Raw genomic sequence first — 21,502 nt, 5'->3', positions numbered from 1 at the left:
ACAAACCCCAAAGTCACTCTTTTTTCATATTTTTCAGGGTTTCATAGGTTTTGATTCTATGTGGCTTCTTTCTTTTGATGGTTTTCTTGCCAAGGAAATTTTTCCTAAGTTACCAAAGAGATATATATATATCCAAATATATGTACTAGATGTGTCATGCTCAGTCTTACTCTGCACCTAACAAATCACCCACTTCTGGGGTCAGATACAGAGCATTGCTGGTGACCTAAGAGCTGGTATCTAAGACATTTCCCTAGGAAAAGGTAAATCCCATTTCCCAAAATCACCTAGTAGGTCCCAGGAGAAACCCTTACAAATAAATCAGTATTGATTAAAGGACAAGAAAGAAGACACTGAAAATAAACGTGTTTTTTCGACAAACAAGAGCAGATCTGGAAGCTCAACTACCTTGGCTGGTAATTATAGTCCACGTGTGATCAGCATGCATGAATTTCCCTCAAGATCTAAGTACTAATCACATCACCAGAAGAGATAGTTAGGTTTTTCAGTTTGGGTTGGTGGGTCTCATATCTGAATCAATGACTCTTCAGTGCCATCAGTTCTGCACTGCTTAGTCATGAGCAGTATCAAAAGTTCAGGAGGAAGCAGGTTAAGAAAACTGGCAGTGATGCATCCATATGCAGAGAACAGGAGAAAGTCAACAACAGAAAGTAAAGTCAGGCAATGCAACAATGCATGTGGGGACCCCCAGAAGGAGAGAAATAAGACTGAAGCACTTGTGTACTGACGACTGGGAGTAAATCAAGATTGCTACGCTGTAACCCCAACAAGTCCCAAAGGCATAAAACAGTCAACAATTCCCAGGCACATTCTAACACTGAATGACTGGGAAGAACTGCATCAGTCTCTCAGAGAGTCTTTAACTGTTCTATTTTTTTTTTCTTTTCTCTTTTTTAAGTTGGGAAATGCTCAGGGTATTAAAATAAATAAATAAAAAAAAAATCAAAGGGAATTCATTGGAACAGGGACAACAAACTTTCATTCTTTGTTTTATATTCTCTATCAGTGGCATGTCACTAAAACTTATGCTCTATTTGCTTATGCAGTGAGGACTTTCAGCAAAAATTGCTCCTTCTTGTTATGTCTTTATCTGGAAGAGTGCTTAAGCTTTTGGACTTGAACTTCAGAAAGTCTGGCACTCAGGGTATTCTTCCCTTCCCGCTTAATCCCAGGCAAATGAATGAAGTCACAAGGTACAAGTCAGCACAGCTCCTGGGCTCTTGCTCCTCAGAGTCCCAATCACATTGCAAGGATTCTCTAAAAGTTGGCAATGAAGCTAATCCCAGCACTGCCAAAACCCATCTTACTCCACACCACTTGAATAGACAAAAGCCCAAGTTATTCTTAACCAGCAAATTAATACTGAGAAGACTGAGTCAGCACATGCATTTCTTATGATGGCTTCCTCATTTAGAAACAAAAACAAATCGGAAAAGTTATGCATTTTGTAAAAAGTAAAGACTACACTAAATGAGCCTTTTCTCAAGTTCAGAGGGTTGCTGGTCCAGCATCCAAGTGTCCGCTCACAGGTGTGTGATACCTGAGGAACAGAGATGTTATATGACGATGCTTTCCCTGGCAGCCCCTCCCAGCCCCCTACATCAAGGGGCTGAGACCTTTCTGAGCTGGTGCTCAGTCTGGATCTTCAGGTATAAGCAGCAGCACTGATGGCCCCATCCTCCATGAAATTTGTCTGGCTCTTCTTTAAATCCAGGTATACCTCTGGCTTCCACAAGCTCGCCTCTCAGAATGTTCTCACAGAATGCCTTGTACAGGAGGGTACATAAAGGGCTTTGAAACGTTACTTCGGCACAAATAAGGGGTCATTATTTCACAGATCTTACGTAAGAACAAGCACTGCCAGATCCTGATTTGATTAATTACTGCCCAGAGATTACGAAGCACAGCTCAAAGTACACCCTCTCTCATTTTCTCTTTGAGGCCATGCAAAGGACCCTTTCAGAAAAGAAAGAGCTGGGAAATTGAGTGTTTATAATAAGGCATTTTGTATTTATGCAACAGTCCCTTGGTTATGCTCCATTATCCCGCCTGGCCTTTTTTTGACCTCCCTACTGTCCATTGTTTGACTCTGTTATTCACAGCAGAGCTAAACGCCTGAACCTTGCCAAATAAAACGGTGTCATGCATGTGTCAGATCACAAGTTTGCATCCTAAGTCATTGTTTCAGGCTCATTAACAGGAAACACAGCCAACCAAATCTGCTTTTGGTAGCTTGCAGGTATTATTCAAGGGCAAGAACAGCAGAAGAAGCAGCTGACAACTACCCTGAGAAAAAAAAAAAAACACAACAAAACGTATTTATCCTGCACTGTTGACCTTTCTGTTCTACAACAGTTGGTGTTTATGATGAATATGAGCTTGGAAACAATCATTTTATGAGCAATTATAGGACTTGAGAAATTTAGGATTATGAACCATATTTCAGGAAATAAAAGGGTGACTCTTACCACAGGTACCTTTGGCTTCACCTGCAAAAGAAAGTGGTTTGTTGGCCAATGCATGAAACAAGAGCTACAAGAAAGTGTTTGGTGGTAACCAAGTAGTAGATGAAGTTGGACGGCAGATTTATAATTAAACCCTTATCTGTTAATAAGGGCACTTAGAAGCAGTCAAACAGGACAGATCTTGCTGCCTATACTCAAAGCTCGCTCTTTGACAGACAGACAGTATCAGGCCACTAGTAAATCTATCCCTTTCACAGCATGAGGAGAGATTTGGTAGGATTACAAGTCATAGCTTGCTGTATTTTTCTGTCTCCAAGACATGAAGAAAGCCATTTTGTTTCTTTTCAGAAGTAAAGTTCTGTGAGCAGGGAAAGTAAATGCACAGGGCAGAGAAAACCTTTAATAACCATTAGCATCTAACTCTACAAAATAACACCCTCACAAAACCACTGTAAAAACTGCACAAATATTAGTAATAAATTTTTGTTGGTGAACTCCCATTGATGGCAATCTCCACAGTTTTGTACCTTCCAGACTGCCTCATGCTGCAAAGCCAGGCTTTACACTTGAGTGTGCTCTGCGGCTGTGATTTCCCATCGCAGCCTGTGGTGACAACAGTCACCAAACCCATCTGCATACCACCATCATAGCTTGTTAAGAGAAACTCTGCAGTGGCCCTGTTTTACAGGGATTACACCTTGGTCCACATCAGTGTGAAGTGAGCAGATGTAGGCACTTGTACAAGACATAGTGTGACTGATATGAATGTAATATGAATAGAAATATGTGTGTAAGTGTCAGAAAGAAAAAAAACCAACACAACAAGGGTTAAAGGCATGGCCTGCTGTGACAGTGAAAAGCATCACTTGCTGTCAATCACTTGAAGACCCACCAGTGGCCTTCACTTAAAAAAATGCACTGCTGATTTTCCAGAGACTGTGTCAAGTGGACAGGAACTTGGAGGAAGGACAGGGTCACTCTCCATTCTGCTCAGCCTAAAGCCCCAGGAGATCCTGCAGCTCTCTCCAGCTTAGATAAGGGCATAGACAAGTAGGTGCCTTCACGGGAAAAGCATTAACATCTGACTGCTCACAGAAACTGTTAACATGTTTTTAAAGAGGTTCAGATAAGACACATGTATACACTGGAGTTTGATTAGAAGCAGGTCAGCAATACCTAAGGAAATTTCCCATGTTACAGAACATTATGCTATTATAAGATAATTACAATTAAGGTCAATCTGAATGCTTTTCCTGAAAGTAGAAGGAAACAACGCATTTTTAGCAAACTTTTAGCCTCTCAAGACAAAAAAAATCCCAACCATTAGCACTATTGGCAGAGTAGGGAGAAATATTTATTAGGCAACTAGGCACCAGCAAGCTGGAAAATCTCCCTTCAGCGGGCTCTTCTGAAAACAGGAGAGAGAAAAGAAAAACACCTCCCAGTGGGCAAAGATTTATGTTCTAAGCCTAATTCAGAGCCAGTTCCAGCCAGTTGAAGGAAACTTCCAGAACAAAGGAATGTAAATATAGTCAATTAGGCTATGATAATACTGCCCTTAATTTGATGGGAGTGCTCTCCTGACAAGAGGACCAGTTCTGCCATCTCTCTATCACGCTGAGGCTGCACTTTGTTTCTCAGGCAGCTCTGACCCCCCACAGTCATCTCCATGGCCTGCTCTGGCTCACATTCCTACAGCTTCTTTTCAAGAAGCAGTGCTTGCATGAAGGTACATGAAGACAAAGACACCATTACCAATGGCCACATAGAATACTTCACCATATTTCCTTACTCATTCTCCCTCTAGAGATGAAGCCATTGCTACAAGTACCGGCATAATACTAGTAAGAAGATAACGATATTTACGCTGTAGGTTTTATTTAATCAGTGTAAATGCCAAAAGAAACTTCCATTCTTCAGTAGATTGAGTGGGATAACTCTGTTGATGAGGCCACTGGGAAGCACAGGACGACACCACAAGGGAGCAGGCGAGATCATGGAAGGATGCTGCATGCATCGTCACACTCAACACTGCAGTCACTTAAATCACTTCACTGTCTAGGATAACTGTCAAAGCACAATCACAGGTTCCTTATTCTATGCATGAAGAAAATTAGACAACTATGAGGGAAAGCAAGCTTCTATCGAAGAGAGTTCACTACTCTCTAAGAGAGCTTTGTCCCTGTGGCCAGGCCGCTAAAAGGTGCTTCCTGTAATACACGGTTCATAGCAATGATTCCTCTCCCAGACTTATTTTTTCCATCTTTCTTCAACATGGAGTCAGAGGAAGTTTCTTCATTTGGTAACCTGGAGCTACCTCCGTCCAAGAGCTCAGTAGCCAAACCACTGGCCACAGGAGATCCAGGCCGAAGACCACGCTCTCTCTGAGAGATGGAGACAGCCTTTGCTGAGGGCTGTCACCTCACAGAAGAGAGACTGGGGTTCTGGTTTATGCTCCAATTAATATTTAAGTACTTATTAAATATTAATTGAAATAGGGACTAGAACTAGTTGCCTATTCCCACCTGAGTGGTTTAGCCTTTAGGCTACAGTCATTCTTATGAGCTTGCTCACCCTCGCTCTCCCTGACCCACAAAATAATAACTATCCCCCAACAAAGTGGAACAGCTTCATCCAAAGAAATGAGGAGCCTGGCAACTGACTGCTAGGGCACTTTCTTCAGAGGGGGAACTGCATTCATAATCCCTCAGGCAGAGAAGAAATTGGAGACCCAAACCTTGCCACAACCACAGAACCAGATAGTGGAAGGACATCAGTAGGTGAGGAGGTCAGCTAGGGAAACATCTCCTTGGAAGATCCACGTAGCTCCTAAAACAGGGCTTGATATCCAGCAACAGTGTAGTAAAAGACTTCAGTCCAAGCCAGAGGTGTTCCTGAATGCATCAGGAAAGAGACCTTTACATGGGCAGAAAATGTTACAGGTGGAAACACAGGCACTTAATGACGGTACGAGCCTCCAGGAGTAGGTGACAATTGAATGTAATAAGGATCTCAGTTTTGGACCTAACTACACCCTCCATTAAACAGGAAGCACTATGTACCCAAATCCTGTTAAAATCTAAACCTAGAGTAACAAAATAAGAACCTGAAATTTGTGTAGGTATTAACTAGATATGTGTTCACATTTAAAGTTTATAGGATTTACTCTGAATTGTCAAAAATTAGTAAAGTCCCTAACTCTTCAGACTGATAAATTATAATTTCTAAATAGGAAAAAGCCAATTAGGAATTTTTTAAGGTGTATTTGGTATAGAAACAACAGGTTTGTTTGTTTGTTTGTTTAATAAAAGTCAACTTGAAGACAATATCTATATATTTTTTTTCCATTTCTCATGTATTTTAGGAATGCAGATGTGGCGACATAGCATAAGGTTACACTCTGGAATGGCCATAGCTAGCAGTAAAATTTCTTGTAATGATTCATCCAGCACAAGTCCTCATGCTTTACATCATACATAGGTTCCTCTCAAAAAAAGTCCAGGCTGCCACACTCATAAGTTACCTGACCAGCATGAAGTACGAGACCATTGTACTGCTGAAGTAAATAAAGTTTAGCCATTGATTTCAAGGGCAGTGGGTTTGCACAGCTTCATCCGAGGTTTTTTTTCCACCTGGTTTCAGTACATAATGCCTCACCGATTCATATTCTTCTCCCCATCCACTTTTCCACTGCCCTCATTCCTGCTTTTGGCCTCTGCTAGCCCAGGTGTCTGCTTTTGCCATGGCCCATTAACACTGCCATCACATAAACCTCCCTGTTCATCTGTCATCTCCTGGACTGCAGGTACCCAGGTGTTGAATTCTTTCTGCAATCCCAGCAGCTGCTGCAGTGATATTTAATAGCACAGACTATAAGTTTTAACCCTTTGCTTCCTGATGTTCTTATGTTATTCCTCCTCCTCTTTACTAGTCGTCTTGAAAAAAAACCTGACGCATACCTGCAACCTCTTCAGACACAAAAGCATCCATCTACCCACCTCACACAAATCCCGCTCCTGGTGTCATAACACCTACACAACTCAAACTATACCATCATGTTTCATCTCCATTTTCTACAGTTTCACCTGCATCTCCTCTTTACTTCATGCTCTTTCCCCTCCAGTTGCCCCCTGCTTGAAGTCAGATGCCCAGCTCCAAGGCACTCAGCCTCCTCATGGAGGAGGAATATGACCTCATCACAAGAACCTTCTGCTCCAACTTCTGAGCTGGGTCACTTGTGCTTGTATAATCACCTCTGTGTAGTTATCAACTTCTCACGGTAGTGATTTAATCTTCTTTATCCAAAGTTCTTATGGTTACCATAAGGAAAGATTATTCAGTGGCACAAATTGAAAAAAGTCACTCATCTCCTGACTGTAAGAAAACAGTGGTTTTAAATAGGAAAAAACAAACACCAGAGAACTTAAAAATTATTTTAGAAAAACATATTGAAAAAAAAAAAGAGTATTTCTTTAACATTCGTAATAAATGCATGCAATTCATACATGGCCAGAAAATGTTTAAAGAGTTAATAAGTATACTGATCTCTCCACACACAGAGGCCATCTACCATAAACTGCATAATGCATAACATACAGATTTTGTAAATCTGGTGTTTGACTGCTAAAAATGATCTCTCTGGCCTCAGTTCTAAAATCAGTGTATTTTTTTTCTTCAGATTCCATCAGTTTTAAGACTCTCCAAATAACCTTGTACATGCCCTTTCTGAGGTCTTGGTGGGAAAAAAGAACGAAAAGTACTGCCTACTTTCCAAAATGTATCTTTTATTTAGTTAGGTGATGGTTAATACTATTCCTATCCAAAACTCTAGGGATTTTATTACATCAAAAAATAATGCTGCTGGTGTTTTTATCTTTTGATCATTTTAACATGAATCTAGAAAGAAATCTGTCTACAGAGATTCTAGGTTTATCATTCACCATCAGGGTGAAACAAATGCTCAAGTTTCTCAAAAAATACATCTTTTTCTAGTGATAAGCATTGAAATCAGGTTTTTTTGCTTTCCCAGATTGAGATGCATAATCTCCAGAGACCAAAGCCTGATATATTCCCTTTTATAACAAGAGGGATCCAGGTCAAGCTGCCCTAAAGACATCAGCTGTGACTATAAGGCAGATACTTGCAAAAAGTCATGAATTTTTAAACTCTGGTGCTATGGAAATCCCAAGATTCCTAGAAGCTATCGGCATTCATGTGAGTGTATTTTGATGGTTCACTAAATGCTCATACACATTTATATGACTATGGATTTCTGTGCAAATTCAGAAAGCAGAACACATTCAGAAAGAATTCCCATGACAGACTAGAGAGCAAAGAAGCACCAACTGTGTTATTTAGGGATATAGCACCAATAACATGGGTCACTTTTTGAAAACCTAGCTATCAGTCTTCAGTATCACAAGAGACTGAGCACATGGATAAAGTACCGTAAATTTCTGTCATCTATGCAAAAATGCAATTTCCAGAAGCACACAGCAGTTTTTCAAACCTTTTATGTTCAGTCTGAAGGTGAAAGGAGTGATTATTTTTTGGTTTAGGTTATGAGATGTTTCAGTAAGGTTTAAAAAACAACTATAAAGCATATTCTCTTGAGGGTAATAGGGGGTGGGCAGGGAGGGGAAGAGGCAGGATACAGCCAGGTGACTTACATCCATAATCTATCTTTACATCACTCAGTACAGTTGCTCACATAAAGACCATCCTTTTTTCTTCCTTTTTTTTTTTTTTTTCCCCTCTAATTAGATCGCCATATATACTGGCTAAAGAGACAAATTACTTTCTCAATGTAACAATCTACCCGTAGCAGCTTCTAATTACTGTCTTCACCTCAAAATGTACCAGGCATTTCATTTTTTCCCCCACCTTAGTGCTTGTCAAGATTTGGAGTAAGTTAAGCCTGCCTTTTCCCATTAGCAGTACCCAAACCAAGACAGGCAGACAAAGTCCATAAACGCAGTAGAAGGACATGTCATTTCTGCAGGCACTCGGACATTGCAGCCTTAGGATTTATGTGTTTGGACCAAGGTTTACTGAGCTGTACAAGGGTGAGACTCCTTTGAGCACAAGGTGAAATAAGGGTGTAATTCAGTGTGACAAGACTCCTAAGACCCTGAGGTAGGTGTCAATCACTCTCTATCTCTTATTATATTCAAGTAATTAATCATAATAGTGTGTAGTGTAAGCTTGGTAATGAACTGACTGCACTAATTCCATTTATGTTTAAATACATTGATTGAAATTCCACAAAAAGTTCAACATAGCCAAGGACTTAATACTCAGGGTCCAACTTCATCTTAATAACAACAATCAGTTTATCAGCCTTATTTTTATTCAAGTAAATTCTTTTCTTGCATTTTAACTAACTACTAGGACTTGTTTCTTTTTAGCATTAGAACAGAAAATAATTGCAGCTGGTCTCACAGTAGGGGTTGCTATTATCTCCAAAGAAATGAGGACAATCAATATTCTAGGGAGGACAGGTACTGAAACTGCCTCTTGAATAACTTATAGATCAATAATCATGACAGAAAATGGAAGAGAGATTTGCATTTGAAGGAATTCCAGGGAGACCCCAGAGGAAGGAATTGAGTACAAAGATGTATTTTTTTCTAACTCTCTTCTTTGTTTGTGACTGAGCTCCAGGTCTTCAGGACATGTGAGTTTTAACCTAATGGTTAGGTGTTTGCAGCTGATTGCCTGCTACCAAGAAGATTGTAGGATATGATTTTAGGATGAGTAGATATAAACTTCTTTTTTAACCCCTGCAACAGAAATTACAGTCACATATTTTAATTGGAACTTGTGAGTAAACATCATATATTTACTTCTTATTTAAACCTAATTTGTATTATATTATGGGCAAGTCCAGTGCAACCATTAAGTAAGAACATTCAACGGGAGTAAAGGACCTACTGCCAGGGAGACACTTGTCCCAGGAGTTTCTGTAGGTTAAAAGTATGTCATTCCACTCAGCTACAGAAAACATTATAATCTTGGTTAATTTGTTAAATTCACATGAAATAATCACTTTCCATGATCACTTAGGAAAGATCTCTTCTAGCAGCTGGACACTGGGGAGATCCTCTATGTCCAATCATTCCTGGAGAAAGCAGGAAGATGTAGAGGTCCCATCAAGTGCTGCATTCCCCTGCATGTACTTGCCCTGCTTAGAAAACTGAATTTATAGAAGTTTGTAAGAGAAACAGTAAGATCAGTATGAATGTGTGTGTGAAACCACTAGAACAGGGGTGTCAAACTCCTTTTCACTGGGGACCACATCAGCCTTGCGGTTGCCTTCAAAGGGCCGAATGTAATTTTAGGACTGTATAAATGTAGGAGTGGTTACATTTATACAGCACTAGAAGAAATGGCAGAAAGATAAAAGAAAAGTGTGCACTGAAGGCACCTTGATGAACACGCCATCAAGATCGTAGCAAACTCATGTACAACTTCTCAGACACCCAGATTGCAAAAGCAGCCTTCATCCAGGGAAGGAGACTATAGCGCAACAAGTAGATCAGTAGAGATGGACAGGGACCCACAGCAGTGAGACAGGCCAAAGAGACAAAATATTTTGATAAATGTCAACTCTTTAGGGGCACAAAAGGCACACCCAAAATGAGCACATGGTCACAAACCTATAGGGAACCCAGGACAGGTGATGAGGACTTGATAGTCATTATTCCTTATCCTCCATTTCACCATAATTAATGCTGGCCAGAGTCTAAGAAAGTGAGCTAGAGCCAATTTGCTAGCAAAGCTGAAGGACACGGTCACCTTCCTCCTGTGTACGGTCTTGTGTCAGGCTTTGCTACATAATTTGTACAAACTAACTATCAACACAGAAAGAATAAACTAGTAAAATTATATCAGTCCTCCAGTAACTGGGATACAGAAACAGTAGTCAGTAAAAAAAAAAAAAAAACAAACCCTTCTGTTTTAAGTTCCAGATTTCAAGGGAAAAAAAAAAAAAAGACAACTTATAAAAATATTACTAAATTATCCACCGAAATTAATCAATAACCACTGTGTCCCATATAGCCAGTAACTACATTTGGCTTCCTTATTGTTACCCATCTTCTAAACATGAGCATACATTTTAATTTTGCTCTGCAGTAGAAGAAAACTGGTGAATGCTTTAATTCTAGCCAATCATAGAATCATAGAATCATTTCAGTTGGAAGAGACCCTCAGGATCATCAAGTCCAACCATAACCTAACTCTAGCACTAAACCATGTCCCTAAGAACCTCGTCTTCAGACCTTTTAAACACTCAGAATACCTGAGAAATTACGTGAATGTTGAGAAGGAGAGGAATTGCATTAATATCATAAATATGCAGGAAATGTGTTTATATAAAATTCACTTATATGCAGGGGCTATAAAATGCAATGCAAAATGCTAAGAGTACTTGGGAATTTATAGCTTCCTGAATTAGGTTTTATTGTATTTGTAGGGGTTTTTCTTGTTTAAAAATAATTTTAAAAGCGGCACTTTTTTCCTTTCAAAATTATAGTTCACTCAGGCCAGGTGGTTTCTGGGATGACAGACTGGCAGGTGAGCATTTTTACTTCTTGTGGTATTTTCATGACTCAGAGCCATGCCATCCATGATTCTCCAAGAAAATTCAGCCTCCTGTTCCCTGCAAACCCCCATTTACCTCTTTCAAGTCTTGGACAATAGCAGTGAGTCTCTCATTCTCTGCCTGGACATTGGTAACCACCGCCCTGCTCTGCTTCAGCTCGTTCTGCATCTCCAAAATCTTCCCAAGGTAATAAGCTTCTTTTGATGCAGACTCCTGGAGGAGAGTCTCTTCACGTGTTTCCCCATCTTCAGCCACCTTGCGGTGAATAGAGAAGGACTGTCCAAATGCCTGCAAGAGGAAAACAGCACACAGAATAAAACTAATGAAGCCCTAAAAAAATCATCAACAATAACAAGCAGCTGCCTAGCCAGCAGGAATGAATTAGATCTGTGAGTTCCAAACTCTGACCTAATAAATACTGCCTTAGCAGCTTCCCAGCAGCTGAGGGACACCATTTAGCTGAAATGAGGCATCTTGAAGCTGTTCTCATTTGCAGTATGGATTTATGGCCCCTATCCAGGCGACCTCCACTGAGATCAAGATGGTGCTCTGCTAACTAGCCACTAATTAGCACCAGTGTTTAACTCTGCTGCATGAGGGTCAGCTGATAATCTGTCAATTCCTTTCTTCATTAGTTCTGCAAAACCAATGTGTGGTTTGTTTTGTTCTAAAGAGCATAAATAGCTGACAAATCCTTCTAAATTCCTTTCTATTTTCAACATTGTCTTATGATAGGAGCTGACTTCATGGTATGGAAAAAAACTTCCTATAACTTGAAAGAAAAAATAAATGGTCTGAGTACAAAGCAGTGGCCACTGGTAAACAAAACACAGAGTTTGAAAGCCCCTCCATTTCATTTGTACCCAGTATTTTCTGTTTCTGCTGTAAAGAAGCAATATTTAAGTATTAAAGAAATTTCTAAATATATAGGTAATTTTCAGTGATTCTCTTCCTCTTTTCTTGTTACTGGCTTAGAGAGATCAGTTTCATAGAGCAATATTTCTCAGTGACAATTTCTGATGGTATTTTGGACAATTCTGAAGCAACCTGGAAGAAAGCAAAGTACAAGCCATGATAGGAGAGGTGATGGAGATACCATTTAACTAGCAAAGACAGAGGAGAAAAAACCTGCAATAATATCATGACATAAAAAAATGTAACAGCACAAGAGAATATATAAATAAAAATAAAATTAAAATAGTAATAAAATAATAAAAGAAAAGTCTGTTTTGTTTGTATTACCTTTAAAAAGAGACATATGGTTGAAAATGAAATGGCCTAATTCTGGCAAAAGGCAAAAGAAGGCATCTAATGTTAAGAATATTTAGCCTAACATAGGCAAGAGCTCTCTCATATAACTTAACTCAAAAAGAATGTGTTTGAAATAGCATGATTTTTTCCCCCAATATGAGAGAGATATAAGTCATGGTCATGTATATTCTTTCGGTGGGAAATTATCCCCAAAAGCCTAATATCTACCTATTCCTATGAAACCACAGAGCAGAGTATACATTTGTACCCCCTGTAACCAGTGGCCTCCTTTGCCTTCCCATCAATAAGAACTACTTGCCAAATTAAATCCATTGTTTTATTGCTGCCATTTATAGCCTTTCAGAACACAATCTAAGTTTTACTGGCACTAGGACTGAAGCAGCCCCCTAGAAACTTCAAAGCAAAACCCTGTTCAAAAACTTTTTATCTTTTAAGTCTACTTCACTTAGAGAATCCTGTGAACTCAGCATTAAAGGATTCTAAAAATATTCAATAATGTATTAACCCAGCTGTCTTCTCAAAAGACTGCAAGTTACTGAAATAGCAAGCATCAGCAACTTGCCAAATAGGGTTTTCCAAATAACAAGAAATTCAATTTAATGAAACTGTTCAGCACTGAATCAGTCACTGTATCTATGAATCTAAGAAGACTGTTTCAGCAACACTGCCAATATCTTACTCTACATACTTATGTTTGATGGCCCACTGTTCCTAACTTGAGACTGAGCAAAAAGCATCAGTCTAATTAAGATCCTACAAGAAAAATATTAAGGCCACATGTCCAGAGGAAAAATCAAAACACAGCAGAACAGCGCCAATCCAAAGGAGGAATATAAGGCTGCTGTTAGAGGATGTAGGAAGGCAGCTAGGATAGCCAAGACCTCCTTAGAATTACAGCTGGCGAGAGGGGTCAAGGACAGCAAAAAGAACTTTTTCAAATACATAGCAGATAAAACTAATACCAGAGGCAACGCAGGCCCACTGATGAATGGGGTAGGTGCCCTGGTGGCAGAAGATACAGAGAAGGCAGAATTACTGAATGCCTTCTTTGTCTCTGTCTACTCTGCCGGAGGCTGTCCTGGGGAGCCCTGTACCCCTGAGACCCCGGATGAAGCCAGGTCAATGGAGGAGTTTGCTTTAGTCGATGAGGACTAGGTTAGGGAGCAATTAAATAGTCTGGACATCCATAAATCCATGGGTCCAGATGGGATGCATCCGCAGGTGCTGAGGGAGCTGGCTGAAGTCATTGCTGGACCGCTCTCCATCATCTTTGCCAAGTCTTGGGAAACGGGAGAGGTGCCAGAGGATTGGAGGAAAGCAAATGTCACTCCAGTCTTCCAAAAGGGCAAGAAGGAGGACCCCGGTAATTATAGACCAGTCAGCCTCACCTCTGTCCCTGGGAAAGTAATGGAACAGCTTGTCCTTGGTGCCATCTCAAGGCATATCAAGGATAAGAGGGTTATTAGGGGCAGTCAGCATGGCTTTACCAAGGGTAAGTCATGCTTGACCATCCTCATAGCCTTTTGTGAGAATGTAACAAGTTGGATGGATGATGGCAGGGCGGTGGATGTGGTCTACCTTGACTTCAGTAAAGCCTTTGACACAGTCTCCCACAGCATCCTCACAGCTAAGTTGAAGAGGTGTGGTCTAGACAATAGAGTAGTGAGGTGGGTTGCAAACTGGCTTAAGGAGAGAAGCCAGAGAGTGGTAGTCAATGGTGCGGAGTCTAGTTGGAGGCCAGTATCTAGTGGAGTGCCCCAAGGGTCAGTACTGGGGCCAATATTATTCAATAGATTCATTAACGATTTGGATGAGGGAATTGGGTGTAGTATCAGCAAGTTTGCTGATGACACCAAGCTGGGAGGAGTGGCTGACACGTCAGAAGGCTGTGCTGCCATCCAGCGGGACCTGGACAAGCTGGAGAGTTGGGCGGGGAATAACCTAATGAAATTTAACAAGGGCAAGTGTAGAGTCCTGCATCTGGGCAGGAACAACCCCAGGTTCCAGTACAGGTTGGGAAATTACATATTAGAGAGCAGTGTAGGGGAAAGGGACCTAGGGGTCCTGGTGGACAACAGGATGACCATGAGCCAGCACTGTGCCCTTGTGGCCAGGAAGGCCAATGGCATCCTGGGGTGTATTAGAAGAGGGGTGGCTAGTAGATCGAGAGAGGTCCTCCTTCCCCTCTACTCCGCCCTGGTGAGACCACACCTGGAATATTGTGTCCAGTTCTGGGCCCCTCAGTTCAAGAAGGACAGGAAACTGCTGGAGAGGGTCCAGCGTAGGGCAACAAAGATGATTAAAGGAGTGGAGCATCTCCCTTATGAGGAAAGGCTGAGGGAGCTGGGTCTCTTTAGTTTGGAGGAGACTGAGGGGTGACCTCATTAATGCTTATAAATATATAAAGGGTGAGTGCCATGAGGACGGAGCCAGGCTCTTCTCAGTGGCAAACAATGATAGGACAAGGGGTAATGGGATCAAGCTGGAACACAAGAGGTTCCACTTAAATTTGAGAAAAAAACTTATTCTCAGTGAGGGTGAAAGAACACTGGAACAGGCTGCCCAGGTAGGTTGTGGAGTCTCCTTCTCTGGAGACATTCAAAACCCGCCTGGACACGTTCCTGTGCGACCTCACCTAGGCGTTCCTGCTCCAGCAGGGGGATTGGACTAGATGATCTTTTGAGGTCCCTTCCAATCCCAAACATACTGTGATACTGTGATATCTTGCAGACGTATTAATTACTGTGGTTCTTTTCTGTATGGTGCTGCCTTGCGTGGTATGACTACTCATGAAAACCCGTTAAAAATCACCTTGGTGGCTCTTAGTTTCAGAATTGCACTGCAGAGCTTTTCTGACAAAGCAAATCATCTTCCAAATTCAAATCAGGACTCGTAGGGGGCTGTATAGCCCTTTATGGCTTCTATTCCCTTGAGAAACACCCTCCCAATGAAGGCACAATAGCTCAAGTCAGCTACAAAGACTGAAGTACATTTACTGTTTCGACAAAGACTGTCCTAATAGATACTAGTCCGAATTTCGCCTTATACTACATCAGTTCACTCAAAACTTTGCTTGAAAGGATGCCCTTAACTGAGTTAGGAGATACAGGTTTTGTAAGCTGGTCATAAACACTGAGTAAAAAGATGCAATTAAATATTGTATATATATTCTGAGACCTGAAAACTGTATAACAGTATCATGACTTTTTAAGGGCATCTCAGAATGTGAATTTGAGAATGATAAAATAACAATCAATATTTGTTTGAGTGCATGATAAAGGATGGCAACAGTGGGCACACACAGGTTAAGAGGTCAGTCTGATCATTGAAAAAGGTGCAACCTTTGAGGAAAAGGCCATTTGCCATTGAACTCTAAATAACCCTAGACAGAAATTCCCGTGTCAGAAGCAAACAAGCAAGAAAGAATTAATGCAGTGAATGAGTGGGCACAGATTTGTAAAAGAGCAATAGAATAACATATGTAAGAATATTTATATGACATATATAAACAGCAATAGAAAGCTAATGTGTAGTGAGTGACATGAAATGGTGTTTGTAAAATGAAAATTATATTTAGCACTTGGGAAAAAAAAAAGGGAAAAAGAGAAGCTAGATGTCTAATTTAGGTGTAGATAGCAGCGCATGTACAAAAGATCAGCTAAAAACTTAAATAGGTAATGAAGGACGCTATTTCTGACTTTCAATTTTGTTTTTACTAGCCACTTCCTGGGGCAGGAATTCTGCAGTGTTTGCATAGAAATTCTCTCTTCTAGTCTGTGATGATTAACAAGCAATAAAACATGACCTCAGTGCTATCAGGATGAGCAGGCAGCCTACCTTTAAGGCTTTGACACTTGCTGTGGTTTTTCCGATGCATAATGCAACAGCATTGAACTTGTTCAAATGATTGCCTATTTCAGCTGCTAACTTGCTGCAAAGTGAAATGTATTATGTATTAGTTACCTCCACATTCCTAACACAAAAGCAGGGAAAAAATAGTTTGGGATTATCCAGGAGGGTAGCATATTTCCGAGGCAAATGTCAGTATGGCACCACATAGGGAAATATTTGCTAGAGATGCCTAACTGTGGTTAATGTCAGAGACAGGGCTTATTGTGGCACAACCTGAATGCCCTCAGTCACTTGCAATTCTATGTATCTCTTTCAGATAGGTGGGGGTTTTCATTTCTTTTGGTTGTTGGTTTTTTGGTTGTTGGTTTTCTGTTTGCTTGTGTTGGTGGCTTTTGTTTGTTTGAAGCTTACTATATATTTTTTTTCCTTTCTTCACAACTAAAGCTCAGGGTTCTCTGCCATTTTTCTGCCAAGGAGCAATCAGTGGCAGCCAAAGGTCTGTGAGGAAATCCCTTCTAGACAAAGTTGAGCAGGGAGATGTTGGGCTGAGCAGATTGTAGCCCTCAAAACCAGCTTGCAGAAAACTACCACCCCCTGTAAGGTCTACATTTAGACACATTATTTTCTTAACTTACCTCCACCATTTTGCACCCTGCTCACCCAAACACTGCTAAAATCAACCTGCTCATAACAGTTTCTTTGCTAATAAATCCAAGCCAGCGTTCAGCCTAACTGGGTGTCTTTCATGGGCTTTCTTGCAGGCATATGTTCGGTGCTCTGTTCTGATCATTTGGCTGTTTGCCATTCCCTGGTCCCTCACACTGTGGGTACACAAATAATCCAGGGTCTTGGACACAGACTGTGTCTTCCTGTGAAGAACACAGGAGGTAGCACTGAGTCTAAATGCGACTTGTGTTTCTTGGCAGTGTTGCAATGCAACTGCAAACGACAACCCCATTGCAGAAATGACTGATGAGACCCAGTCATATTATATCTGTTTTCTTAAAAAGTGGGAAAGTTTTATGCCTCTAAAATTTATTCATAATTTAGACTGGATCTTTATGTAGTTGACATCACCTCCTGATCTTCAGTTAAGACAGCTGAGAGAGGTGAAAAAGTTTCCTTTTGGAATCCAATACTGCAATGATTAAAGTCTTCAGATGCAAATAACAGGAACATGGTAATCAAAACACAGACAGATGCATGCTTAATGACAGAAGAAAAAAAAATTATAGGTATTGTGTGACTGGTGCATTTGAGAAGAACAGCCCATGAAGGCAGGCAGATTGAAAACTCAAAACCAGATTGAGAACACAGCCTGAATCGCCATGGGCATAGAGGCAAGAAAACTAGACCATGAACTTTTGGGTTGACAGGCTAGCTGAAAAAAGCTTGCTGTTTTTCAGCTACAGAAGTGTCCCCTTTGTCTGATTCCTCTTGTGTTCAAGAAAGCACGATGCTAAACTCCCCTACAGAGAGGCAAAAGACAGAAAGATGCTCGATCCCATCACTAATTCCTCTTTCAGTTCAGAACAGCAAAAAAGGTTCCTAGATTTAACTAGTCCCCTGGTCAATAGGAATATGAAATAATTTATCAAAATTCAGTTGTATCACAGCAACTGTCTAAGCATTGGTCATTTCATAATTTCCAGACTCAAGATGATCAGTTTCTTACTACATGCCAGACAACATTCATAAGCTATTGTATGTGTATTTGGGTTTTTCCTTTTTTTTTAATGTAACAAGATGCCTTTTACTTCATATGTTCCACCTTGGAGAAAAAATGCTAAATGTGTTATACTTTGTTTGAAGTGAGCCAACAAAATGGGATTTCCTTACTTGTTCTCATGAAATCTGTTAACTTAAACTTTAATCTGTTAATTTAAACTTTAAAGGACAGTTATTTTCAATTCATGCTTTGCTACGGACACTTGATAGGTCCTTAAGGAAATTGTTCTCAACTTCCCATTTCAAAAACATAGAGAACAGTAACAGCTATGCAGTGAAAAGGACTGTTACGATATACCCATTCACAATCTGAGACACAATATAGTTATGAGCACAGTATAGGGAACTATGATAAATCCATAAATGGGGCTTGAAGGAGCTATTTTATTACCTCCTATGGGTAAAAAGCACTTAACTTTATTTCCAAATACCAGCTTAATTAATCAACTAAATTCAATAATCATGCAAATGCTGGTGCAACGGTAAAGTCGTGTAAGTTAAAGTCTGCATGAGATTTAAGTCACAAAAAAGACTTGCAAACCAAGGTACTGGAGGTTTTATCTATGCCAGAAATACTGAGGACATCAGATGTATGAAAAACGTAAGTAATACTGAGACTGTTTACAGATGCAGAGCAGTAGGACAAATGTCAACAATTCATAGTCTTTTCCCCAAGGAAGCTTTGGATAAAAGCATGCACAGTGTGGACATCTTCTGTTTGTTTTCAATAGATTCCTACGCTGTCTCCAGGCCTGTTGAAATTCATATATCAGATGCTAATCAACAAAGCCTTCATAAAGCACTGGGGGAAATGAGCATTTACATTCAACTCAGCTACAGAGGTGGCCGTGCTTCTGCAGTCCCAGTACATATTGTGCTGGTTTCAATCAATACACCACGTTGCGAGGACTTTGGCAACCGTGCTGCTTTTTTATAAAGAAGGAACAAAAATACTCCTAAATGTGATGGTTAGGAAATATTTATAGACACGAAGAAGAAAGCACTACCATGAAAATGAACATTCACTTCTAACCTCCATTGTTCAACAGCAATCCAGTAAAAAGGGGAGTGAATAAGAATTTCCATTTAATTGCCTTTAACAGCACTCTAGATGAGGATTTCAATTCCCCTGTCCTGAGCATTCCCTCCAGGCACAGAAAACACAAGAAAGGGGAAGCTTGTAACAAAGAGCACCGTTTATCTACAACACAACTAATTAGCTTCATGCTGGTAATTTTAAAGCAGCTGAATATGGCCAATAATTAAATTATTTCTATAAACAAGATAATTCACACATTATTAATGAAACATAAAGTGGCTTAAAAATTTGCACCAATGCCTATATTGGTGCTTTTATGAGTTCCCACTATTATCAGGCCAACATCCAGCTATTACAAAATTCCAATTAAAACCAATAGAAGCAATACCAGAAGAAACATGGAAGACTGTCAAAGATACTATTTTTAACAAAATGTGTCTGAAATCTGAGATAGAACATGCGTTCCCCGGAGGCTCTATCACCTTTACACTAAACAGCAAAATCTCATGTTTCACTAAAACTTGATCTGTTTTTGCATTTCTCACTGCTTTTCTTTTTTCTGTTTTTCTAGCTATGAAATGGCTGATATAATTTCAGTCCCTTCTCGTGCTCTTGCTTGAATAAAGGTGCAAAGAATGCGTGCCAAAATCCAGTTCTTTAAGAGTTATCAGCCTGCTGGGACATTCTAGTTATTTCACATTAGCTCCCCATAGGTGAATTCATTTTCCATCCTGAGAGTGAATTATAGCACATTTTAGGAGCAGTCTAAGCAAAGCCATGTTGCTAGTGAGTAATAAAAACAATTCATGAAGTATACCAACTGCATTCTACATTGTTGCTACTACTTTTGCCGTAGTTTTCTGTCAGAGAGAAATGTCAATGTTAGTATTGTGTAGGGAAAGATTATTTCCAGCTGCAAAGGCACGACAAGGGGGAGGAAGGAAGGACTCTCATCACAACAAATTAGGACTATCCCAGAGCAGCATACAAGGAAGGGGTGGCTGCATGCCCAGAGTGCCGCTTCTAGAGAGGAGGGAAGAAAGGAGGAGTAGGGACACAAACATGCCCTAGACCAGGGGTGTCAAACTCATTTTCACTGGGGGTCACATCAGCCTCACGGTTGCCTTCAAAGGGCTGAATATAATTTTAGGATTTGGCCCACGGGCCTTGTGTTTGCCACATGGTTACGAGCATTGTACTCCTTTATCAATGACACTGTCTCGTAACACAAAAGACATACTATTTTTTCTCCCTGAAACATAAATATGGATTCGCTTTTCTATCTATCATTAAATTGCCTTCCTTCTGCATCAATTTTTCTCTTACTGGACATTTTGGGGTTCAGATTGTTCCATCAAAGATGGTATGGTGTGCCACCTAAGTAAAAGACCAAGATGTCCTTCAGGGCCAGGTTAAATAATAGTCAGGCCCTCTCACAGAGGCTCACCTTTCCTTCAAACCGCCTTCCCCATAAACAGTCACTCTTTCCCCATCAATTCTCCCCCTCCATCTATCCCATGGACATTTTCCTTATTCCCCATCAGCAGTTCCTTGTACAGTAACATTTTCCTTAATGCTGTTCCCCGGCATGAACATTCTCCTCTTTCTTCCATGGTGGAATAAGGAGAATGTTCCTTTAGGGGTGGACATACCTGCTGATAATCTTCCTTTTATCACCCACCATGAAGATCATTCTCCTTATTCCACCATCCTCGCCCAGGTAATTCTTGTCTGTCTGGTCTTTCAATGCCCAGGGCAATTACTGGTGTCCCCATCGGTGTCACCTATTACTCTTCTCACACAGGCTCACCGCTCTCCTGTAGCTACAGCCGCAGCTCCCGCCATTTCCTGCTCCTGCAGCACAATACGTGTCACACACGCTGCACGTGTGACCAGCGCTGGCAGGAGCTCGGGGACAAGGAGCTCGGCATTGCTGGCGGGTAAGTGCCGAGGCAGGTAAAACAAAGATGGGGGCCAGATCCGGCCGGCGGGCTGTGTGTTTGACACCTGCGCCCTAGACGCAGATGCACACCAACCAGTGAAGCTGAATGAAGTAAGGAAAGAGAAAGTTGCTTCTTAGAAGATAACGCTCTTTGCAGACCAAAGTATAAAAAGCAATGGAGAAATCCTATATCTGCATCTGCTGCAGATGTAAGGAGTATGCCTCAAAATATGCAACAAGTTTTGAGTAGAAAACGGTAATTTTATTGGCATAACGCTAGGTTTCTACTATCTTTCAGAACTACTTACACACCTGTAGGTTACCTGCTTACTGAATCACCTGAAAGTTTTAAACTAGCTGGGCCTCACTTTAGGAGGGATTCTGAGATTTAGTCTCAAATTTAGAAGTAAATGGTATTCTTGTGCTTCAAAACACTCAGCTGTGTTTACATACATCCTGGAAGCATTAAAACATCAATTTTGTTCACATCCTCTTCTTTTAATGTCTTGCACTATTTTATTTCAATTAAAAAAAAAATAATCAGAGATATAAAGCTATGTATCCTGAGTATATAGTAA

At 40.5% G+C, this 21,502-nt stretch overlaps 1 protein-coding gene across 10 annotated transcripts in view; it reads right to left on the bottom strand.

Moving 5' to 3' along the window:
- BICD1 (BICD cargo adaptor 1) overlaps positions 1–21,502 on the bottom strand; it is a gene marked incomplete at both ends in the record, with an annotated part of 175,661 nt that overhangs the window by 70,656 nt on the left and 83,503 nt on the right. For 9 of the 10 annotated variants that reach the window (XM_082043189.1, XM_082043192.1, XM_082043194.1 and 6 more), the window contains one exon: positions 11,167–11,379. The exons of the other annotated variant lie outside the window; for it this stretch is intronic. In XM_082043189.1, coding sequence (XP_081899315.1) covers positions 11,167–11,379 — 213 coding nt within the window. The remainder of the gene's footprint in view (positions 1–11,166; positions 11,380–21,502) is intronic. 10 annotated transcript variants of the gene reach the window in all.

This window comes from Streptopelia decaocto, assembly GCF_964273445.1.
Source record: "Streptopelia decaocto genome assembly, chromosome: 1".
Taxonomy (NCBI): Eukaryota; Metazoa; Chordata; class Aves; order Columbiformes; family Columbidae; genus Streptopelia; species Streptopelia decaocto.
This window is presented reverse-complemented; position numbering and strand designations above follow the sequence as displayed.